Raw genomic sequence first — 22289 nt, 5'->3', positions numbered from 1 at the left:
CGGAAAGCATCTGTCTCGGGGGAACAGCGTACCTTGATGGGTATAGTGATTGAGAAGATTTCGTCCGCGAAGAGCGGATTAAATGAAGCCTTCATGAGTCTACTGAAGGGCTTCGAGGTTTGTGACATAATGTTTTCGGCTATGCTTCATTTGCAAAGATGCGCCTGTGTATAGGTAGTAGCCCCTGAAACTCAGGTTGGCTTCCCCTAGGAAGCAAAACGGAGGATCAAAAAGGATCGTTTGAGGACTAACCTGATAAACTTTGAACATAGGCTGCTTCCCCCTTGGCCGCTTCCTGGACTATGGAAATTGCCGATTTGCAACGGAAGCTTGATGTGGCAGGGGATGATCTTGCTTTAATCAATATGCGTCTGGACGAGTTGCAAGGTATGTATTCGGGACAATCCTCATACATTTTTGTGGTATAAGCATGATGTTGAGATTTGGCTGCAGCTGGGGTTGGCGCCGTTGAAGTTCTTCGAGCGGAGCAGGCCCGGGCCAAGGAGCAGGCCCGGCGTAGCAATGCTGCTGCCTAAAAGACATTGGCTGAATTAAAAGCCGAACAAGCTGCACGGCGCCAAGATGAGGAGAAGATATCCACGATGATGCTTGAACTGGAGAATGCTACCGGCCACTGCGAATTTCTGGAGAAGGAGAGTAAAGCCTTAACGACTGATCTGGACAAGGCCTTACAAGAGGCGAGAGAAGCGCGGTCGGAATGCAGAGTAGCCCGTGAGGAGGTTCGACATGCGAGGGAGATTGCGGCGGGAAAGCCCTTTCTGCTGAAACTAAGTTCGGTGATCCGAACTATGCCCAGCTTAACCAAGTATGGAGTTCTCCGAATGAGTCCTTGGACTTGCCGAAGAGTTCTGCCGATGCAGCGCAGTATTACCAAGCGCGAGATGGATTTGCAAGGGAGAAGCTTTTTTGGTCGCATTTTGGTGCATCAAAGCGCCCTTTGTTGCTCAATGAACAGATGTCCCAATGGGCCGAACTTCATAGGATATCCGGCGTTGCCATGAAGGACGTCGTAATCCGGTTGTGGCCAACGGAGCCTATTCCGAATAGCTATTTCAGTTTGGTGCAAAGGCTTGTTGACACGGTGCCGCGTATCGACGCTGTGAAGCGGTCAACATGCATTGAGGGTGCACGGATGGCTTCTTCCTGAGTCAAGACGTTCTGGGGGAAGATGAAGGCCATAGATGTTGCGACGAAGGGTCCACCCAAAGGCAAGGACCATCCGGAATCGGAGCATTATTTTGAAGACGTCCTAGAGGCCTCCCGCTTTATAGAGGGTCAGTGCTCAAAAGACATAATGTTCGAGTGAGGTGTATGAAAATTGTAAAAGAAAATTTTATAGTTAATCTATTTATGTTTTGCTTGAAAGCTTGAATTCCTCCTGTGCGGCTGTTTTGATATAATCTGAAAGTTTTCCAGTTATCGGCTTCAGCCCCCTCGTAGGTAGTACGGGGGTGTTCGCAAAAGCATTTAATCACTATTTATCCAACGTCTTGGTCCATGAAGAAGGTGATAATGCAGCGAACCAGGCAATCGGACTATAAGGCATTAACACTTTCACTTAGCCATAGGAGTTTTATGGTGGGGCTACGACATAGCCCCCTGGTATGTATGCGGCGTATGGTGCCTTACATATTTGATCCAAAAAAGATCCCTCGTGTGACACGGAGAATCACTAAAGATTCCAATAAGTCGTCAAGTGGTTGACCAGCTCACGCCGCATCATGACAGTCAGTTTTCGGCTTCCTCTACTGAGGTGCTCGTCTGGTTTAGACCAGGGCACAATCGCAGTAGTTCTCCCTTCACTACCCTAGCCGATAGAGCAGAACGTAGGGTAGCAAGGACAGGAGCCGGGCAACCCAACTATTGACCCAAGACAATGATTCGAAGTTGATGCATATAAGGCCAAACTTGTGATGCCGAAGTATGCTATAGAGCTGTTCGAACTTTTACTGACAACTCATTTGTTCCCACACCAAGCCCCTGGCAGGTTATGCTAAGGTATTTCTGTGAAATAACCGAAGGAGCCATATTTGTCGGGAAAACAATACAGATGATTAGTTCGGATATTGTTTACTGGCAACTGAGCGATATGCCAATGATTACTTATGATACACACACACACACACAAACACTATTCTGATCACAATCTGAACTGCCTGAGTAACGCGCCTGAACTTCCCTCTGTACGAACCTGACCTTGGGCTATCTTCGCAACCGTGGCTTTCCCCATGAATTATTCTGGTTAGTCGTGTTCTATATGATGTTAGTGTAATCTAAAATATTTTTTTAGCAACTAAATACCGGTTTTAAATAGGAATCTCGCTCGTTGGCGGATTTTGCTCTCGGGTCGTGATGAAATTGCGTTTATTGCAATTTTACTACCTGAGTTGTTCGACCTGAACTTCTCTCTGTGCTAGGTTGAACTTCCGCCAACATTGCCCAAATGGGCTTGCTATATACCGTTGGAAAGCTATGGACACCAGTATCATGATCCAAGTTAAATTTTTGGCAAAATATAAGTGGTTTAAGAGCAGTTTTGAAAACCGTTTTTTCTTGATACAAAAAATGTGAATCGTATTTTCGGTCGCATTTCTAAACCGTTTATCGGAATGAGAAAATAATATGGCGTTGGAAATCTGTTGCAATACCGCTCCTTCCACATGTTGAAAGTTTTCTCTAATTCATTATGGTTAAAGAGTAATTTAGAAAATAGTAAAATTTCGCAAACAGAACAGTCGAGTCCATTTTTTCGATGGCATTTCTAAACGGCTAACCCAATAAAGGCAAATCATATGGCGTTGGAAATCTTATGAAAATGTGCTACTTTTTCATGTTAAAAGTTTTTCCAAATTTTGAACGGTTTAAAATTAATTTAGAAAATGATACAAGTACCATCCAGTTTGTATTTCGAAGCTAATTTTTTAACCGTATGTCCGAATGCAGCAAATGATATGGCATTGGAAAGATTGAGGAAATTCAAAAGTTTTTGGTATATATTATTTCTCCCAATTCCTTGCCATTTTAAGTCAATTTTGAAAATGGCTAAAAACGTATTTTCGCCATAATTTCTACAACCTTTACCGGAATTGGGAAAATAATATACTGCTAAAAAGCTATGGGAAATGCAAAACTTTTTCATGTTGATGGTTTTCTCTGATTCCTAGCCGTTTTCAAGTAATTTCGAAAACGGCAGGATCATTCGTTCTGCCTTTATCGCGAAACAGATTCTTCAAAAATGCACCACGTAAATAACTTGAACTTCTCGGCATGTTTACTTGAACTTCACTCTATTTTTCACGTGCTTTCTTTGCTCGTAGCTCTCCGTCCACTCACCGAAACACTCATCGGAATTGAGCAAGTTATATACCGGTGGAAAGCTGTTGTAAACACGCAACTTTCCCGTTTTGATCGTTTTTTTCATACTCGCGATGATTTTAAAAGTTTTTCATCTAAAATTCATTCATTGTAGTAGTTGAACTTCCTGTTGTTTTCACGCTGAACTTCTGTGACGTATTTTCGTTTGTAATTTTCTCATCCATTCGTTAGTGTTACACAAATGATATTCCTTTTGTACAAACCTCTCTCACAATTTTTTTTAACTTTCTCCGACCGAGGACTTGAACTTATAACAACAAAAAAAATTGGACCTTGCCTTTTAATTCATTTTTCTCATATTAAACACATACCATGTAGTACATGAACTTTTTCCATTTTTGTATTTTGAATTTTTTCTTTCTGAAATCATATTGCTCCCAAATAATAACTGGATTTCTTTTGTGGATTGCGAGAATTATTTTAAAATGCAAAAAACAATTTCTTTTTTGTGTTTTTGAACATGGAAATACAAGGTCAACCTCTCTTGCAAGAACTTTTGAACTTCCTTGGACAAAGTACTTGAACTTCTTTCAACAAACCTTTTAAGGTTTTATTTTTCTATACTTATATTCTCACCTGAAATGCATTCCTTGCAGTAGTTGAACTTCTCATTGTTTTCACCTTGAACTTCTGTCACGTATATTTGTTCAACCTCTCTCACAAGAATTTTTGAACTTTCTCGGGTCGAGCACTTGAACTTCTAGCAACAAAACTTTAGGCCTTGCATTTTCATTCCTTTTTTAATACAAAATGCACACCGTGTAGTACGTGAACTTCTGGCAGTTATTAATCTGAACTTCTGAAGACCATGCGTGCTGCCTTCATCGGACAAACAGAAGTCTCCGAAAATGCACTTCGTAAAGAGGTTGAACTTATGGAGCAATTCTTTATGAGGTTCACTCTATTTTTCACGTGTTGTTCTTTACCCATAACTCCTCAACCACTTAGCGAAATTGAGCAAATGATATACTGATGGAAAGTTGTTGAAAACACGCAACTTTCACGTGTTGATCATTTTTTCATACTCATGGCGGTTCAAAAGAATCGTTTCAATACATAAAAATGTGTTTTAATTGGTATACATGAAACTTTTGAACCGTACATCAAAATGTAGCATATAATATACCGTTGGAAAGCTTATAAATAGGAACAACTTCTCGATGTAGATAGTTCTTACAAATTCGTTGCCGTTTGAGAGCAGTACTAAAATTGACAAAACAACATCATTTTTCCCGTTTTTAACTTGTAATTGAAGGTCACACGTCTCGCACAAGAGATCTTGAATTGCACCGGGAGGAGGACGTGAACTTCTTGTAACAAACCTTTTAGGCGCATTTGGTGTAGTAGTTTTTTATTCTCATCCGAAGCGCATTCGGTGTAATAGTTGAACTGCTTGCCGTATTCACATTGAACTTCTGTCACATATTTTTGTTCGTAAATCCTCACCCGTTTATCGAATTTGTACACCATTTTTTGTGTATTTTTGCACATGTAAATACACGGTGAACCTACTTCACAATAATTTTTTAACTTTCCTGGGGCCGACCACGTGAATTTCTAGCAAAAGTCTTTTTAGAAAATCTAAGTTTTTTACATACTTTGAACTTCTTTGTTAATTCAATTTGAACTTCTTAGTCTTATTCTTAGAAAAAAAATTGTTTTTAAATAAGCACCAAACATTTCTTTAGAAAAATTGAACTTGATATATTTATTTTTCCTAGGAACGAAAAGAATTTAAGTTTCCCACATATATCGAGTACTCCTTTTTATTTAATCTTCTTCATTTTTATTCTGTAGTAACAATGAAAGTTTGAGTTTTTTTGTTAAATATCGAACTTCTCCATTTTTGTAATTTGGACTTCTTGATTATTTCTTTTAGTAACAGAAATATTCTAGTTTTGTAATAAATGTTGGACCGTCCATTTATTTAAATTTGAACTTCTAGAGTTTTTAAATTTAAAAACTTTGAAAGTCCCTTTTTATGAATTTTTGAGCTTCTCTATTTTTAAAATTTGAACATCTTGTTTTTTATTTTTAGAAACATTGAAATATCCACTTTTCTAAGTGTTTCTTTTACTTTTGAACTGCTTTGTTATTTTTGTTTGAACTTCCTATGATCCTCTTGTGAGCGGATTTGGATTTCCCATTTTTACACATCGAACTACTGCATTATTTTATTTTGAACTTCTTGTTTCCATTCTTTTAATAACAAAGAAATTTGAATTTCCTATAAACATTAAACTACTCCTCTTTTTTAATTTGGACTTCTTGGTTTTGTTTCTTTCAGTATTAGAAAAAAATCCTAGTTTTCTAATAAACATCAAGCCACTCCATTTTTTAACTTAAACTTCTAGTTCTTTTTAACCTTTTATGTACCTTTTCATCATTTTAGGTACATTTTTTTCATTGATGGGTTTGATTTTTCCAACCTCCCGAATTTGGTTTATTTATATGCATCAACGTTCCTGGAGGAGAATATTTGAACAAATTTTAAATTATCATTATGTTACATGTGGGCTCTGCATTTTTACTCCTCGGGGACGACCATATAAGCATCAGGAATTCAAGAACATGTACTTTTTAGTTCATCTTTTTCAGAAATGCACCCTTTTACTCCATGCGAACTTCAGCTTTTTTATACATGAACTTTATTGTGGATTTCATTTTATTTCTGCATGCAAATTTCGTACATGAACTTTTTATCGTATTACATATTTTTGAATCTTGTCAATTCTTATTTTTGAACTACTTTCTCTTTCTATTATATACACAAAAAGGAGATCTCAAAATCTGAAAAAGTGTCAAAAGTAATAACACAGCGAATTATCTTTCAGATATCAACCAATTCATTAATAACTACTCATGGAAGTTCAAAAAAGAACTGATAGATATTCACGGACATGCTTCACGCACCAACAGAAAAATGCATTTTTATTAAAATCAATAAAAGCCAAAATGTCTATATATCTCTGCGACATAGCCCAACTAGGAGGTACTTTTCATCCTTAGCCCCCAGGGCATGATCATACAAACAGAGGAACGCATCAATTCTTGATTTTCCACGCATAAGAAATGTGAACATTGTTTTTGTTGCAGACATAAAACATCTCTATAATTTTCAACAATGTCTCTGTTGCGCGTCTGATTCAATAGCGTAGGGCGGGTAGGGACCGGGTGACTTCCATGTACTGAAGCTCGCGCTGTGCTCGGCCTTAAAGTTTACTCTGTACATTTTTGTAGTTTGCAGAAAATTGCTTGCTAGTTAATCTAACAAAATTCTAAACGAATCAGATCATAGGACATAGGGTTTGAGAAGTGATCGAGCTCCTGGCCGTGAAATCTCAACCTCTACTTTTCCTCAGCTTCGCGGTTGTGCTACAAGAACAGAATGACGACAACTTGCAAATACCCACAAGAAGATAAGGTTGGAGGCATCTCTCTCGGCACAGAGTGGCTTTTCCAGAAAAAATCCTTGATGGTCGCCACCTGAAACAAGACACCGCCATTGATGACAATTTGTGATTACATGTACTTGTAATCCCAACTGCATTTAGAAGACCAAGTATCCACAGTAGGTTCAAGATTTTCAGGCATATGTACCTGCAGGTCGAGACCTCCTCCAGCTGCAGATCGAGACCCCCCCAGCTGCAGGTCGGCCAGTGGGACGGGGATTGGGGAGGTGAGCGGGACTGGACCCGGACACCGCTGCCATCGCTGGTTAGGGGGAGATCTTTTGCGCGATGCAGGAGACAGTACAAAGGCGCTAGTGGAGATTGGCCGGTCGCGGGAGTAGCAGTTGACCTGCAGGAGCAATTGACCGGTCGCGGAGAGGTGCTGCGAGGATGAGTGGCGGCAGGAGGCTCGTCGGGGCCAAGGGCAAGGGACGGCTGTAGGAGATGCGTCTGGGGTCCCGGTGGGAGCGACAGCGGGTGGCGCGCTGGAGCCAGGCGGTCAGCAGCGGGTGGCGCGTCGAGGTCGTGGTGGTCGTGGAGGGTGGCGCGTCGAGGCAGTGGGGGCAGTGGAGGGTGGCGCGCCGGAGGCAAGGGGTCGGTGCCGGGCAGCGCGTCGAGGCATCGGAGGGTGGCGCCACAGCTAGGGGCCAGTGGCTCGCCGGAGCTAGGGCGGCGGTGGGTGGTCACGAGGATCTGGGCAGAGAGGTGGTGTGGTGGATCGGCGGTGCGCGATGGTGCAGGGGGATCCAGGGGGAGAAGGTGGCCCCGCGGGCGGATCTAGGGGGAGGCGGCGCGGTGGCCGGATCCGGTGTTGGAGGTGGCGTGTCGGTCGGTTTCATGCCAGGTGCGGCGCGGCTCGGCGGTGGACGTAGTGGTGGGGGTGGTGGATGGTGGACGAGGGAGTGGGTGGACGAGGGGGCTCTGTTTGTTTAGTTCAGGAACATCCCTATAGGCGCTCCGTGATCCAAATAGTTATTCTAATTCTAGAATTAGAATAGTGTCACCCTATATATATTTAGATCAGAGGGCCATATATAAGAGCAGCGGAGGTGTTCCCGAACTCCTGAACCCGCAGAGAAAAAAACAAAAACGCAATGCCCACGCCCACTCCTCCACGATCTCCTCCCCGATCCCCAACCTCCCGCTGCCACAACCGCCGCCTCCCGCCGCCAGCCCCTGGCTCCGGCATGCCTCCTGCTGCTGGTGCTGGCACACCTCCCACCCCCGGCCACCCTGGCCCTATCGTCGGCCCTCGACCCCGACGCCCCTCCCGCCATCGGCCATCCCGACCCCGAAGCGCCTCCCTCCGTCGGCCACCCTGGCCTAGGATGCGGCCGCCACGCTGCCGTCTTCCTCCAGGTCCAGCCGCCATGACGCCTCCTCCTCCTCCCGGATCCGCTCGCGGGACCATTGCCGCCGCCTAGTACCGGCACACACCGTCGCCATCGAAGCTTCTTGCGCCCCGCACATCAGATCCCGCCGCCTGGCGCATCCCTGACATCACCAAGGAGCCCCGTCACCTACCTCTCTCAGCTGCCCCGTCCCCCGTACCCAACCGCGGGGATCCGGTTTCGGTCAATAAGCAGCTCATCGCCGGTGATGGGCTACCTCACTCAAGCTGTCACATTAGGTACACGTGTTTGTGTGTATTCGGAGCCAAGCTGATGTGTATGTGTATGTAGACCAAGTGTTGGAGCAGTGGTGCCCATTGGTGGAGGAGAGCAGCAACAAGGGGATTGTGGTGCTCGTCACCAGCCAGAAGGAGTGGGACATCACCGGCGGCCTGGCCTTGGTGCAATTGACGGAAGTCCAACTTCAAGAGCAAGGAGGATACGGAGGAGAAGTGCAGGCAGTTCATGCTCGTTGTCGGCGGCCTGCTCGTCATCGCCTTCGTCGTGCCCATGGCGTAGTACTACACCTACATCTCCAAGAAGTATTCGAGCGGCGTGCAGTGTACAGTAGCGTGTAGTGTACATTACAGTATTTTTTTAATCCCCCACTTTGCTGTTCGATTGGAGATTTAGAAGTGAACATAGAGAGATTAATGCAAGCGCGCCGCTATGCATCTGTGCCAGAGAACCTGAACTCTCTCTGAATTGTTGTGGATTTTTTTTCGTTCAGAGGCAGGAGGAAGAGAAGACAGCAATCAACACACACGTTTTGAAAAAAATTATTCAAAAGTCAAGAATTTTTATGACCTGGTTCAGTGGATCCTCTCTTCCTTAGTTTGTCAGAAAATTGAAGTCCATGTATATGGAAAATTGATGATTGCGTGTGTATACCGGGGAGCACAAAAAAAACTGTCACTGACCAAGGGCCACTGATGTTGAACTTCTGTGCAGTGGGTACTTGAAATTCTATGTGTATAAACAGATAGAAGTTCAAATATAACAAATGAAAAAGTTCAAAAATATTTAACACGAAAAGTAAATTCCCATAGAAGTTAATTTTTTAAAATTCGCATAGTGCATTTCTCAAAAAGGATGTACTACAAACTACATATTATCTAATTTTGGAAGTTCAAATTAAAATAACACAGAAGTTCAAAGTTTATTAAAATCCTAGGATTTACATGTTCGAAAAACAAAAACAAACAATGCCATTTTTGGCATTTAAAAAACAAAATATAAGCGGTGATGAATTTTGACAAAACTCTCTACACGCAAAAGTTTCTCCTATTCCATACCCTTTCAACGGGATGTCATATGATCTATTCTGTTAAACGGATCAAAATTTTGGGCCACTGCGAAAATGGAGCATTTTGATGTTCGCAACGAAAACTTGGATCATTCCGGCTACTAAAGAATAAAACATAGAAGTTCAAATTAAAAAAACTAAGAAGTTTGAATTTAAAAACTTGGATTTTTATCGCTACTAAATAAACAAATAAAACCGAGAAGTCCCAAATAAAATACAGAGTAGATCGATGTATACAAAAAACGGAGAGAAGTTCAAAGCAAAAAGAACAAGCAGTTCAACTACTACATCAAGTGTGTTTTATATAAGAAAAAGGAATAAAAAGACAATGTCTGAAAAGACTTTTGCTAGAAGTTCACGTGGTTGGCCCAGGAATGTTCAAAAAGTCTTGTGAAGGAGGTTCTCCGTGTATTTACATATGCAAAAATACACAAAAATTGTTATGCAAGAATTTGATGAACGAGACAACAAATACGTGACAGAAGTTCAACAAGAAAACAGTGAGCCGTTCAACTAGTACACCGAATGCGTTTCAGATAAGAATAAAAAGAATAAAAAACTAAAATCCTAAAAGGGTTGTTGCAAAAAGTTCACGTGCTCCTCCGGGTGAAGTTCAAGATTGCTAGTGCGAGACGTCCTACCTTCAGTTACATGTTAAAAACAGGCAAAACGGTGTTGTTTTTGCCATTTTTAAAACTGCTCTCAAATGGCAGCAAATTTGTAACACCTTTCTACATGAAAAACTTGCTCCTATTCAGAAGATTTCAAACGGTATATTATATCCTACATTCTGATGTACCATTTAAAAGTTTCATGTATACCAATTAAAACAAGTTTTTATGTATTGAAAAGATTCTTTTGAACCGTCACGAGTATGAAAAAATGATCATCACGTGAAAGTTGTTGTTTTCAACAGCTTTCCATCGGTATATCATTTGCTCAATTCCGCTAAGTGGTTGGGGAGTTACGGGTAAAATACAACACGTGAAAAACAGAGTGAAGTTCAAAAAGAACTCCTCCATAAGTTCAACCTCTTCACGAAGTGCATTTTCGGAGACTCCTTTTTTCCGATGAAGGCAGAACGCATGATCTCAAAAATTCAGATTGATAACTGCCAGAAGTTCACGTACTACACGGTGTGCATTTTGTACTAAAAAAAGAATGAAAATGCAAAGCCTAAAGTTTTGTTGCTAGAAGTTCAAGTGCTCGACCCGAGAAAGTTCAAAAATTCTTGTGAGAGAGGTTGAACAAACATACATGACCGAAGTTCAAGCTGAAAACAACGAGAAGTTCCACTGCTGCAAGGAATGCATTTTAGGTGAGAATAAAAGTATAGAAAAATAAAAGCTTAAAAGGTTTGTTGAAAGAAGTTCAAGTGCTTTGTCCGGGGAAGTCCAAAAATTCTTGCGAGAGAGGTTCACCTTGTATTTCCCTGTTCAAAAACACAAAAAATAAATTGTTTTTTGCATTTTAAAATAATTCTCTCAATCCACAAAGAAGTTCAGTTATTATTTGGGAGCAATTTGATTTTAAAAAGAAAAGAAAAAAATTCAAATTATAAAAAATGGAAAAAGTTAATGTACTACATGGTTTGTGTTTAATATGAGAAAAATGAATTAAAAGGCGAGGTCCAATTTATTTTGTTATAAGTTCATGTCCTCGGTCGGAGAAAGTTAAAAATTTTATTGTGAGAGAGGTTTGTACAAAACTAATATCATTTGTGTAACACTAACGAATAGATGAGAAAATTACAAACGAAAATACGTCACAGAAGTTCAACATGAAAACAGCATAAAGTTCATTGGAAAACTCAGATTTTCCTCATTATTAAAGAATGGAAACAAGAAGTTCAAAAATAAAATAATAAGAAGTTCAACTTTTAAAAATAGAGCACTTCAAAATTTCGTAAAAAGAGATTAAGAAATAAAATCAGGAAGTCCATATTAAAAAATGGAGAAGTTCGATGGTTATAGAAAACTCAGATTTTCCTCGTTATTGAAGAATGGAAACAAGAAGTTCAAAAATAAAAAACAAGAAGTTCAACTTTTAAAAATATAACGCTTCAAACTTTCATAAAAAAAATTAAGAAATAAAATCAGGAAGTCAATATTAAAAGATGGAGAAGTTCGATGATTATAGAAAACTCAGATTTTCCTTGTTATTAAAGAATGGAAACATGAAGTTAAAAAATAAAATAACAAGAAGTTCAACTAATAAAAATAGAGCGATTCAAAATTCGTAAAAAAGGATTAAGAAAAATCAGATTAAAAATTCATAAAAAGACTCAAATATTTTCACCTAACAGAGAGAGGTTCAGGTTGATAACTGCAAGAAGTTCATGTACTACACGGTGTGCATTTTGCATTTAAAAAAGAATAAAAAAACAAAGGCTAAAATTTTGTTGTTATAAGTTCAAGTCCTTCGTCAGAGAAAGTTAAAAAAATTATTATGAGAGAGATTTGTACAAAAGGAATATCATTTGTGTAACACTAACTATAGATGAGAAAATTACAAACGAAAATATGTCACAGAAGTTCGACTGAAAACAACAGGAAGTTCAACTATTACGGTGGATGAATTTCAGATGAAAAACTTTGAAAATCATTGCGAGCATGAAAAAACGATCAACACAGGAAAGTTGCATGTTTACAACAGCTTTCCACCGGTATATCACTTTCTCAATTTCGATGAGTGTTCCGGTGAGTGGATGGAGATCTACGGGAAAAGAAAGCACGTGAAAAACAGACTGAAGTTCAGGTAGACATGCCGAGAAGTTCAAGTTCTTCACGAGGTGCATTTTCGAATAATCTGTTTCGCGATAAAGGCAGAACGAATGATCTCGCCATTGTCGAAATTACTTGAAAACTGTTAGGAATCAGAGAAAACTATCAACATGAAAAAGATTCGCATTTTCCTTAACTTTTCAACGGTATATTATTTGCCCCATTCCGATAAAGTTTGTAGAAATTACGGCGAAAATACGTTTTTAGCCATTTTCAAAACTGACTTAAAACAGTAAGGAATTGGGAGAAACAATATATACCAAAAAGTTTCGCATTTCCTCAAGCTTTCAAACGCCAATCATTTGCTGCATTCGGTCATACGGTTAAAAAAATAGATCAAAAATACGAACTCGGTGGAACTTGTACCATTTTATAAATTACTCTTGGACCGTTCAAAATTAGAAAAAACTTTCTACATGAAAAATTAGCGCATTTTCATAATCTTTCCAACGCTATATCATTTGCCTCAATTGGATTAGCCGTTTAGAAATGACATCGAAAACACGAACTCGGCTGTTCGGTTTGTGAAATTTTACGATTTTCCAAATTACTCTTCAACCATAGAGAATTAGAGAAAACTTTCAACATGTGGAAGGAGCGGGTTTGCAGCAGCTTTCCAACGCCATATTATTTGTCTCATTCTGATAATCGATTTAGAAATGTGGTCGAAAATATGATTCACGTTTTTTGTGTGAAGAAAAAATGGTTTTCAAAACTGCCATTAAACCGCTTACATTTTGCCAAAAATTTATTTTGGGTCATGATACTGGTCTCCATAGCTTTCCAACGGTATATCGCAAGCCCCATTTGGACACCTTTTAGCTGAAGTTCAACCTAGTACTCGGGGAAAGTCAGGCGCGTTACTCGGGAAGTTCATGTTTGATCAGAATATTATTCCGATCCCGTGATCAGAATAGTGTTTATATGTGTAACACTTCTGCACAGCACGCTCAACACGAGAGCACTGCACTTTCTATAGCAAGAGCACTGCAATACACACTAGTGAACCTCATGTCGGAAAAAACTGGAAGCCGTGTTTTTTGTTACTATTTTTGCTCTAATTTTTTAACCGTTTATCGGAACAATGCGTATAATATATCATTGGAAAGCTATGGATTAGGCGCAACTTCTCCATGTTGAACACTTTTCGAGATTCCCCGCGGTTTAAGAGCAGTTTCAAAAACGGTGCGGCGGATGATGAGTGGCTGCGAGCGTATTTTCGTGATTTTTTCTAAACCGCTCATCAGAATAAAGAATGATACGCCGTTGGAAAGATATCGTCGAGGTGCATATTTTTCATACCTATTATTTTCTCTAATTCATTACGGTTTAAGAGCAGTTTCAAATTTACTAAATCGCGGAATTACGCTTTTTTGAAATTTTTGCAATTTTTGGTACTGTTTTCGCTCTAGTTTTTGAACCGTTTGTCAAATCGAGGCATGTAATATGTCGTTAGAAAGCTATGGACAAGGCGCAACTTTCATATGTAGAAATGTTTTTGAGATTCCTTATAGTTTTTAGTTAATTTTGAAAATGGTGTGGCTGACGATGAGTGGCAGCGGCCGTTTTTCGCGAAATTTTCACAAACCGCTGATCGAAATGATTCAAATGATATGCCGTTGGAAAGATATCGACGATACACTACTTTTTTTAATGTGGATTGCAATCTCTAATTCCTTACGGTTTAAGAACAGTTTTAAAATTACCAAAACGCGAACACTGTTTTTCGCGACACCCAAATCTTCATGTGGATTTCATCAGACAGAAGAACGCATTGCTTCGGACAGAAAACCGCACTGCATCAGATAGTCAAGCGAACTTCATGATTTGTCTTGTCAGGCATAAATTTTCTCACATGAGCTTTTTGTGAGTTTTTGTTGTCATTTTTTATGAAATACAAAAGAATGCACTATTTCGGACGGAAAACCGCACTGCATCAGAGAGTCAAGCGAACTTCATGATTTTCTTGTCGGGCGTAAATTTTCTTAGATGAGCTTTTGTGAGTTTTTGTTGTCATTTTTTATGAACGACAGAAGAACGCACTGCTTTAGTCTGAAAACCGCACTGCTTGAGACAGTCAAACAAACTTCATTATTTCTTTCTGTCGGACGTAAACTTAAAGTGAACCTCATGACTTTTTGTTGCCTTTCTTCTTTTTTTTTCATCGACAAAGTGATTGCTTTGGAGGGCAAACCGCACTGCTTCATTTGAAAAACCGCACTTCATCAAATGGTCAAGTGAACAACATTATTTTTTTGTCGTTTCTCTACCATTTTTCATTTCAGGTTTCCACATTGGCGAGCTATACATGTGCGAATAAGCGAACCACATGGTCGAGGGAAATGAACCGCAACACAATTCAAAATGAACTTCTTTTGTAAACAAAATCTTTTTATATACATGCATGAAAAACATCACAGTCATATTCTTTCCCCCACATTCATATCGTTACACAGCCATGGCATCTTTTTGTCTCACACCTAAACGGCTAAACCCATCCCTGCAAGCAGCGCACAAGAGCACTGCATAGCCAACGGCGTGAGCTATCGCGCTCCTTGTGCACTACACGTTAACACACGAACGTAGCCATCCTTTGCTAACTGAATTGCACAGCGGAGTGTACTGAACATCTTGCTGAAAACAAAAAAGCGAATGGCACAAAATCAATTAGGGGCGGTAAGAACTGCAGAAGTCAACCAAATTACATCACCATGCCTGCGCTGTGCTGCACTACATCATCGCCAGAGCCGAACTGCACTCCTAAGAAGATCGGATCTCACCCGCCGATAGCTAGTGCCATCGCCGAGGGGAGGGGTAGAGATTGAGATAGAGGGGACTGGGGTCACCGGGTCGGTGGGTGCCGGCAGTATCTCACGGTGGAGTACACCGACACCTTTTTTGCCTTGCTGGTACGCCATGGGAAGACAACCGCCGGAGGAGGAGGAGCGGGGTTGCTGGCGATCTGCAGATTGGGGAGGAGAGAGCTGTGGGGGTTGCGGTGGCGAACTGCATCGTGTTGTAGGGGAGCTAAAGCAGAGGAGAGGGTGCTGGAGCTGCACAAGTGACACAATCGAGCTGCAAACGACATGTCGAGTGTACCACACGCGCTGCCCCAGCGAACTGCACACATAGTGGCAGAGGACGCGGTGCCCGCGTGACATGATGCAGGCGAGTCTTAGCCGGAGTAGCACCTGCAACAGTGAAGATTAGGAAAGGTGGAAGAAAGGAAAAGGGGAAACAGGGGCAGTGCTCACCTAAGGATCCCCGTTGGTCAGTACTAGGATTCCACCCAGTACTACGCTGTCCCATGGGACATACTTCTCGCCCCCGTGGGCTGAGCTGCACGCGACACCTGCAGCGGCCGAAGCTAACAGTTGCGCTTGGACGTAGACAAGGACGAGAACAAGGGGAGGAGCAGGACTCCGGTCGTCCGATGGTGGCGCTGCCGTTTCCCTCCTTGTGCGCCTCCCGGCGACCAAGATTGTGCCACGCACGAGATCCACGTTCCATGGATCCAGTGAACCCGGTGGCCGAATCTGGCGTGAGACAGGGCATGGCAAGGCGGAGATTGCCGAAATCCTGCCAGAGGAGAGGGGAGGCCCGTCGGTGATGGGGATACAGTGCACAACCGCCGAAGGGAAGATGGGGGGCTGGTTGCCGCACCCATGGCCATCGCGATTGATTTTGGTGGCTTAAATGCGCGTCAGGGGCCAGTGGCTGCTGAAAATCAGTGGTTGGATGTCGTGCCATGGGCCAATGGTGGCCGTATCTGGCAATTGAAGCGGCGCCGGGGGATGTGGTGGCCGGATCTGGTGGTTAAGGCCGCGCCAGGGCCCGTTGGTGGCGGATCTTGCCATTACCGATGGTGGCAAGGGAGAAAGAGGGGGAGGGTGGCGGCGTCGTAGACGGTGGTGCGTGGGGTTGGGGAAAGGTGTGGCATTGGGGGGTAGTGGTCGAAGAAAGGTAGAAGGGTGGGGACGCCGGCGTTCGTAGGGGATTATGGGTATGCCGGCCGGATCAGGAGGTGGGAAAGGGGGTGGTCGAGGTAGCACGTCGGGTAGGGTGGCGACATGTTGGGGTGGGGCGGCCGGCGGCTGGGCTGCTCCGGTGTGGCTCCGGCGCGCGGAAGAAGGTGGTAGGAGGGCGGTGGTTGGGGAGGAAGAAGGCTGGAGGTGGGCACGGGATGCGGGAAGGTGTGCAGGCCAGCAGAGGTTGGTGGGATGTGGAGAGGGGGGAGTGGGTCTGCTCGCAGTTTGTTTTGTGTTGTGCTGGTTGGTTCGAGAATCGAGAGGTGTTAGCAGAATAAGAGGTATTGTTAGCAGAATAAGGTCTTAATGGGTGTTGTTAGAATAGACCCACCATATATATATACATATATATATCAAAGGACTAAATCAACATTGCGAAGATAAACCACGAAGATAAATCAGTGTTGAAGACAAATCAAAATGAAGTTAATGCAATCATGATACCAAAAGAAAATCTTCAAGAAATTTTGGTGGTGGCGTTACCCACTGTATAGGAAGTATGAGACCCAGACACGACGCACAATTATCGTGGCGCTCCGAAGTCAAATTCCGCGTTCACGTATTCACACTTAGAGTGTATGTCTTCATTGATTGAAGATATACGTTACTTCATGTGTTGCAGATCTAAGTCATCAACATGCATAAGCGTTAGGATGTGTGTCCAATCATAGGACATTTGAGGATTCTAAGATATTTAGCTCACACCGCAACTTGCAAAATCTTTTCTCATCCAAGGGCTTTGTGAAGATATCTGCCAATTGCTCTTCAGTGTTGACGTGAATGACATCAATATCTTCTTTCATGAAATGATCTCTGAGAAAGTGATGACGGATCTGAATGTGCTTTGTCTTCGAGTGCTAAACTGGGTTGTTGGCAATCTTGATGGTGCTTTCATTGTCGCAGTAGAGTGGCACATGCTTCAGGTGGATGCCATAGTCCTCGAGAGTCTGCTTCATCCATAGAAGCTGAGCGCAGCAAGATCCAGCAGCAATGTATTCAGATTTAGAAGTGGAGAGAGATACACTGTTCTGCTTCTTTAAAGACTAATAGATAAGAGATCATCCAACAAAGTGACATGTGCTAGATGTGGACTTGCGATCAACCTTGTCACCAGCATAATCAGCATCTGAGAATCCAACTAGACCAAACTCTGAGCCCTTTGGACACCACAATCCTAGTGTTGGGGTGTAAGCCAAATATCGAAGAATTCGCTTCACAACTAAGTGATGCAATTCCTTTGGTGCCGCTTGAGGTGCACATGCAAACGCTAAGCATTATATCTGGCCTAGATGCCCATAAATAGAGTAAAGAAATTGAGCGGTATACCTTTTGATCGAGCTCTTTACCATTGTCGCCGGGACCCAATTGACTTTAGTTGGCATTTGCGTCGTGTACCCTTTGCAGTCTTGCATTCCAAACTTCTTCAGGCAATATTTGAGATATTTTTCTTGTGAAATGAAGATGACATTGCTCTGCTGGCGGATTTGAAGACCAAGGAAGAATTTCATCTCGCCCATCATGGACATCTGATATTGCTCTTGCATCATATGCCCAAACTCATCACTGTATCACTTGTCAGTGCAGCCAAAGATAATGTCATCCACATAGATTGGGCATACAAATAGTTCACCATCATATTTCTTCGTGAAGAGTGTGGGATCTAGGGAACTAGGTTTGAAGCCTTTGCTCTTCAGGAAGTATTTGAGTGTGTCATACCACGCTCGAGGTGCTTGTTTGAGGCCATATAGTGCCTTGTTGAGCTTGTATACCATATCAGGACGCTTTGGGTCTTCAAAGCCAGGTGGTTGAGCAACATACACTTCTTCTTCAATTTTTTCGTTGACAAAATCGCACTTTACGTCAATTCGGTACAGAAGAATGTTGTTATGGTTGGCATAGGCTAGCGGAATACGAATGGCTTCAAGCCTAGCCACATGAGCAAATGTTTCATCGAAGTCAGTCCCTTCAACTTGAGTGTAACCTTGAGCAACGAGACGAGCCTTGTTTCTGACGACTTGACCATGCTCATCCTGTTTGTTGCGATAGATCCATTTGGTGCCAATGATATTGTGCTTGCAAGGATTAGGATGCTTAACTAGCTCCCAAACATTGTTCAGCTCGAACTGTTGAAGCTCTTGTTGCATAGCTTGAATCCATTCAGGTTCTAGGAAGGCTTCATCAACTTTCTTGGGTTCAGATATAGAGACAAAGGCAAAGTGCCCACAGAAATTTGCTAGCTGTGTTGCTCTTGAACGAGTGAGTGGACTAGGTGCATTGATGCTATCAATTATCTTCTCAATCTGTACTTCATTTGCAACACGTGGATGAACTAGACGAATATTTTGCCCTTGCTGATCATTGTCTTCATCTTCAGCATTGGCTTCAGGCTGAGAAGTGTCTTCGGGTAGATTAGGTGCAAAAATGATGATTTCCTCTTCAGCCTAAGCCTCCGAAAGTATGATTTCTCCAGTACCCATAAGCTTGATAGATTCACTTGGTGCAGCTTCATCTAGCATATTTGGCAGGTGCTCTCTTTGCGAGCCATTAGTCTCATCGAACCGCACATCCACAGTTTCAACCACTTTCTAGTGAAAGTGGTTGAACACTCTGTAGGAGTGCGAATAATTTCCGTAGCCAAGCATAAAACCTTCATGTGCTTTCGGTGCAAATTTTGAAGTGTGATGTGGATCTTTGATCCAGCACCTAGCACCAAATACTCTGAAGTAGCTGACGTTTGGCTTCTTACCAGTCAGGAGATCATATGATGTCTTCTTTAGGAGCTTGTGAAGATAAACATGGTTGATGACGTGGCATGCAGTATCAATGGCTTCAGGCCAGAATTTCCTTGGTGTCTTGTACTCATCAAGCATCGTCCGCGCCATCTCAATGAGGGTTCTGTTCTTGCGCTCCATGATTCCAGTTTGCTGAGGTGTGTATGGAGCTGTGAACTCATGTGTGATGACTAATGTATCAAGATAAGTGTCGAGGCCGGTGTTCTTGAATTCTGTGCCGTTGTCACTTCTGATGTGCTTGATCTTCATGCCATAGTTGGTCGTGGCGCGATTGGCGAATCATCTGAAGACATCCTACACTTCAGTCTTGTATAGAAATATGTGCACTCATGTATATCTCGAGTAATCATCAACAATGACGAAGCCATAGACACTACAAAAAAATACACTTCCATGATGATACGTGTTTGTCACAGTAGGTCATGTGTTCTATCATGCATGTACATCCATGACGATTTTATGACAGAATCAAGATAGTCATACATGTGCTGTCGTAGAAGTGTTCCATGACATTACCAAAATTATCATCATGGAAGTGTCCACTTCCATGATGATAAATCACGCGTCATAGAAGTGCTTTCATCAAGGGTGACCGACACGTGGCATCGACCGTAACGGCTCGCCGTTAAGGTATCGGGTCCGGTTTTGGATTCGATAACCCGTTAACAGCCCGGACCAATGCGGATTTTCCACGTTTAAAATTCTCATTGGCCAACAGAACCACGTGTCAGCTCCTTGTTGGGACAGATGTCATCCACTCATTGGACAGGAGGCGCCTATGATACGTCAACATGTGGCCGGCCCAATAGAGGCCCATTCCAGTGAAAAGGCCGGCCCAGCCAAAGGCCCACCATGTTTTTTCAGACACTAGTGGGCTGGCCCGTTAACAGTCTGCCATGTTTTGGGTCAAATTGAGTCCCATATCAGATCAGGACCGTTCACAGCCTGCTGAGTTTTGGGCCAAATTATGACCCATATTGGATCAGGCCCGTTAACAGGCGACTGTACCTTTGGGCCCATTCTAAGACATGTTTGTACTTTAGCCTGTTAAATGCTCGTTTACCAGTTCGACCTGATAATAGTTTCGGCTTGTTAGTGGCCCGTGGAGTATCTGGGACGTTGTTGACCCAGTTTAACTTTAGGCCATTTAACGGCCCTCGCAGAAACTGGGCTATTTCTTGCCCGAAGTAACTTTAGACCTCTTAATGGCCCGTAGTCTTCATGGATAAATTTTAGCCCAACTGGCCTATCGGCTTGTTAATGGTCAGTGTAACAATTGGGCCTAATTACAACCCATGTTGAATCCGACCTGCTTACAGCCCAGCTGATAATGGTCCGTGACACTTTTGGGCCTATGGCCCGCGTGGATACTGCCTACTTAAAGCCCATAATTTTATTGGGCCAAACGGGCCTGAGATATATTTTGGCATGTTAACTGCTCGTCCTATTTGGGCCAAACATGGGCCTTAGACAGTTTCGACCTATATTGGCCCATGAATTGTTTTGGCTGAACGCTAGCCCAATCTAGGTTTTAGCCTGTTAAAAGCCCATTGTATTCTCTGGCCCAGGTGGCCAGAACTTTACTCGGCCTGTTAAAGGCGGGAAACAACCATAAGGTTTAGACCTGCTAATGGCCCAAGATGATTATAGGCCCATGTTTTGGCCCATATGAGTAACGGGCCGCCCTGAAGACCGACAACACTGAGATCCATTGAACCTTCCGGCCTAAATTACAACATACCGACCAAGAATATACCTAGACTATACAATTAAGAAACTACAACATATTACATCCCCTCGGCATCAAAGTTCGCCACCAGTGATAATAAAGGGCAACCAGATAGCATATTACATAAACTGGGCAGGTCACCACCAGTGGAAGTTAACAGGCGGACAAAATAATAGACAGAACCGACAACACTTCAACACAGTTCAAGAAAGGTTAGCCCGGCGCAGCAGCTGCAGCACAAGCAGCTTAGCAACCTAATGAGACTGCGCTTCTTTGGCGCTCATATCCACCAACTTAAGCTGCATAGCATCAATAAACGTCCTATACTTACGGTTAATCTTGCATAGAGATTGGAGTTCCAGTCGTATTTGAGCGAAAGCATGTATTTCTGCTTGAATTTTAGACTAAAGAAGTCGAACAGATTCATGCGGCGACTTCATCGAGCTTGTGTCACTGAGTAAGTTTGACACTACATCAAGATGTGACTTCATGGTCGTATCCCTACCCTCAATATGTTTTGCCTTCTCCTCTGGAATATGTGTTAGAGGGACAAACAATGGGTTCGTCTCACTATCATTGTGGCAGTTCTTCCTAGCAGCAGTGTTGTCACCCTGAAAGAGAAACAAGTAGGTAAATAGCAGGTTTTGCATGTATAAGCATCATCGCTGTCAATTCATCTCATTTCTTTGTGAGAAATAAAATGACATGGTTTAAAATAAAATTAACATAATAGGCATTGTTCATAGTTAAGATGGCAGGAAATGGCATTATGCAGGAGCGGCTAGCTTCACCAGACCACTAGATTACAGATCAAGAACACAAGCATAGATGTAGTTCTAAACAACATATAAGCATGAATGGTGAGTGTATTGTCAATTTATACCATTTCAGATTGGTAAATAAAGAGACACCATTTAAATTACATTAATATAATATGGCATTGTTCATAGTTGAGACATAACAGGATATGCCATTGTGCTGTTGTTGGTAGTCTCACCACACCACTGGATTACAGATCAAGAACACAAGCATACACATAGTGCTAAAGAGGATAACTTGCTATGTTTAGTTTAATTTACATGGTACGAATAAGGAACTAGATTGTACAACTAAAGACTGAAATTGAGAACGACAAACTTATGTTTATGTACTTCTACTTTATAAACTTTGAATAAGCAATTTGATGCAGACGACAAAAATAAACAACATTTGCACTCATAGCTATCCAAATATAAACAACGAAGTTTGAAGGCTCGAGGAGGACAAACTTACATTAGTAGTGAAGACATGCTCTATAAAGGCCTTGTCCATATTGATGGGGGGGGGGGCAATTCAAGAAGTTTACCTCACACTCTTCTTCAAGAGTATTGCCTTTATTCTACATTTTGTTAAGAGTAAATATAGATGTGAAA

General features: G+C 42.2%; 1 protein-coding gene across 1 annotated transcript in view; it reads right to left on the bottom strand.

Annotated features, from left to right (window-relative positions):
- Positions 1–6310: 6310 nt before the first annotated feature.
- LOC119357768 (vegetative cell wall protein gp1-like) overlaps positions 6311–22289 on the bottom strand; it is a 61192-nt gene continuing 45213 nt past the window's right edge. Inside the window, exons 2-4 of the mRNA XM_037624606.1 lie at positions 15204–15381; positions 6997–7625; positions 6311–6882 (exon numbers count right to left, since the gene is read on the bottom strand). Coding sequence (XP_037480503.1) covers positions 6738–6882; positions 6997–7625; positions 15204–15381 — 952 coding nt within the window. The 3' untranslated portion in view covers positions 6311–6737. The remainder of the gene's footprint in view (positions 6883–6996; positions 7626–15203; positions 15382–22289) is intronic.

The sequence above is a fragment of the Triticum dicoccoides genome, chromosome 2A (assembly GCF_002162155.2).
Source record: "Triticum dicoccoides isolate Atlit2015 ecotype Zavitan chromosome 2A, WEW_v2.0, whole genome shotgun sequence".
In the NCBI taxonomy this organism is placed as follows: Eukaryota; Viridiplantae; Streptophyta; class Magnoliopsida; order Poales; family Poaceae; genus Triticum; species Triticum dicoccoides.
This window is presented reverse-complemented; position numbering and strand designations above follow the sequence as displayed.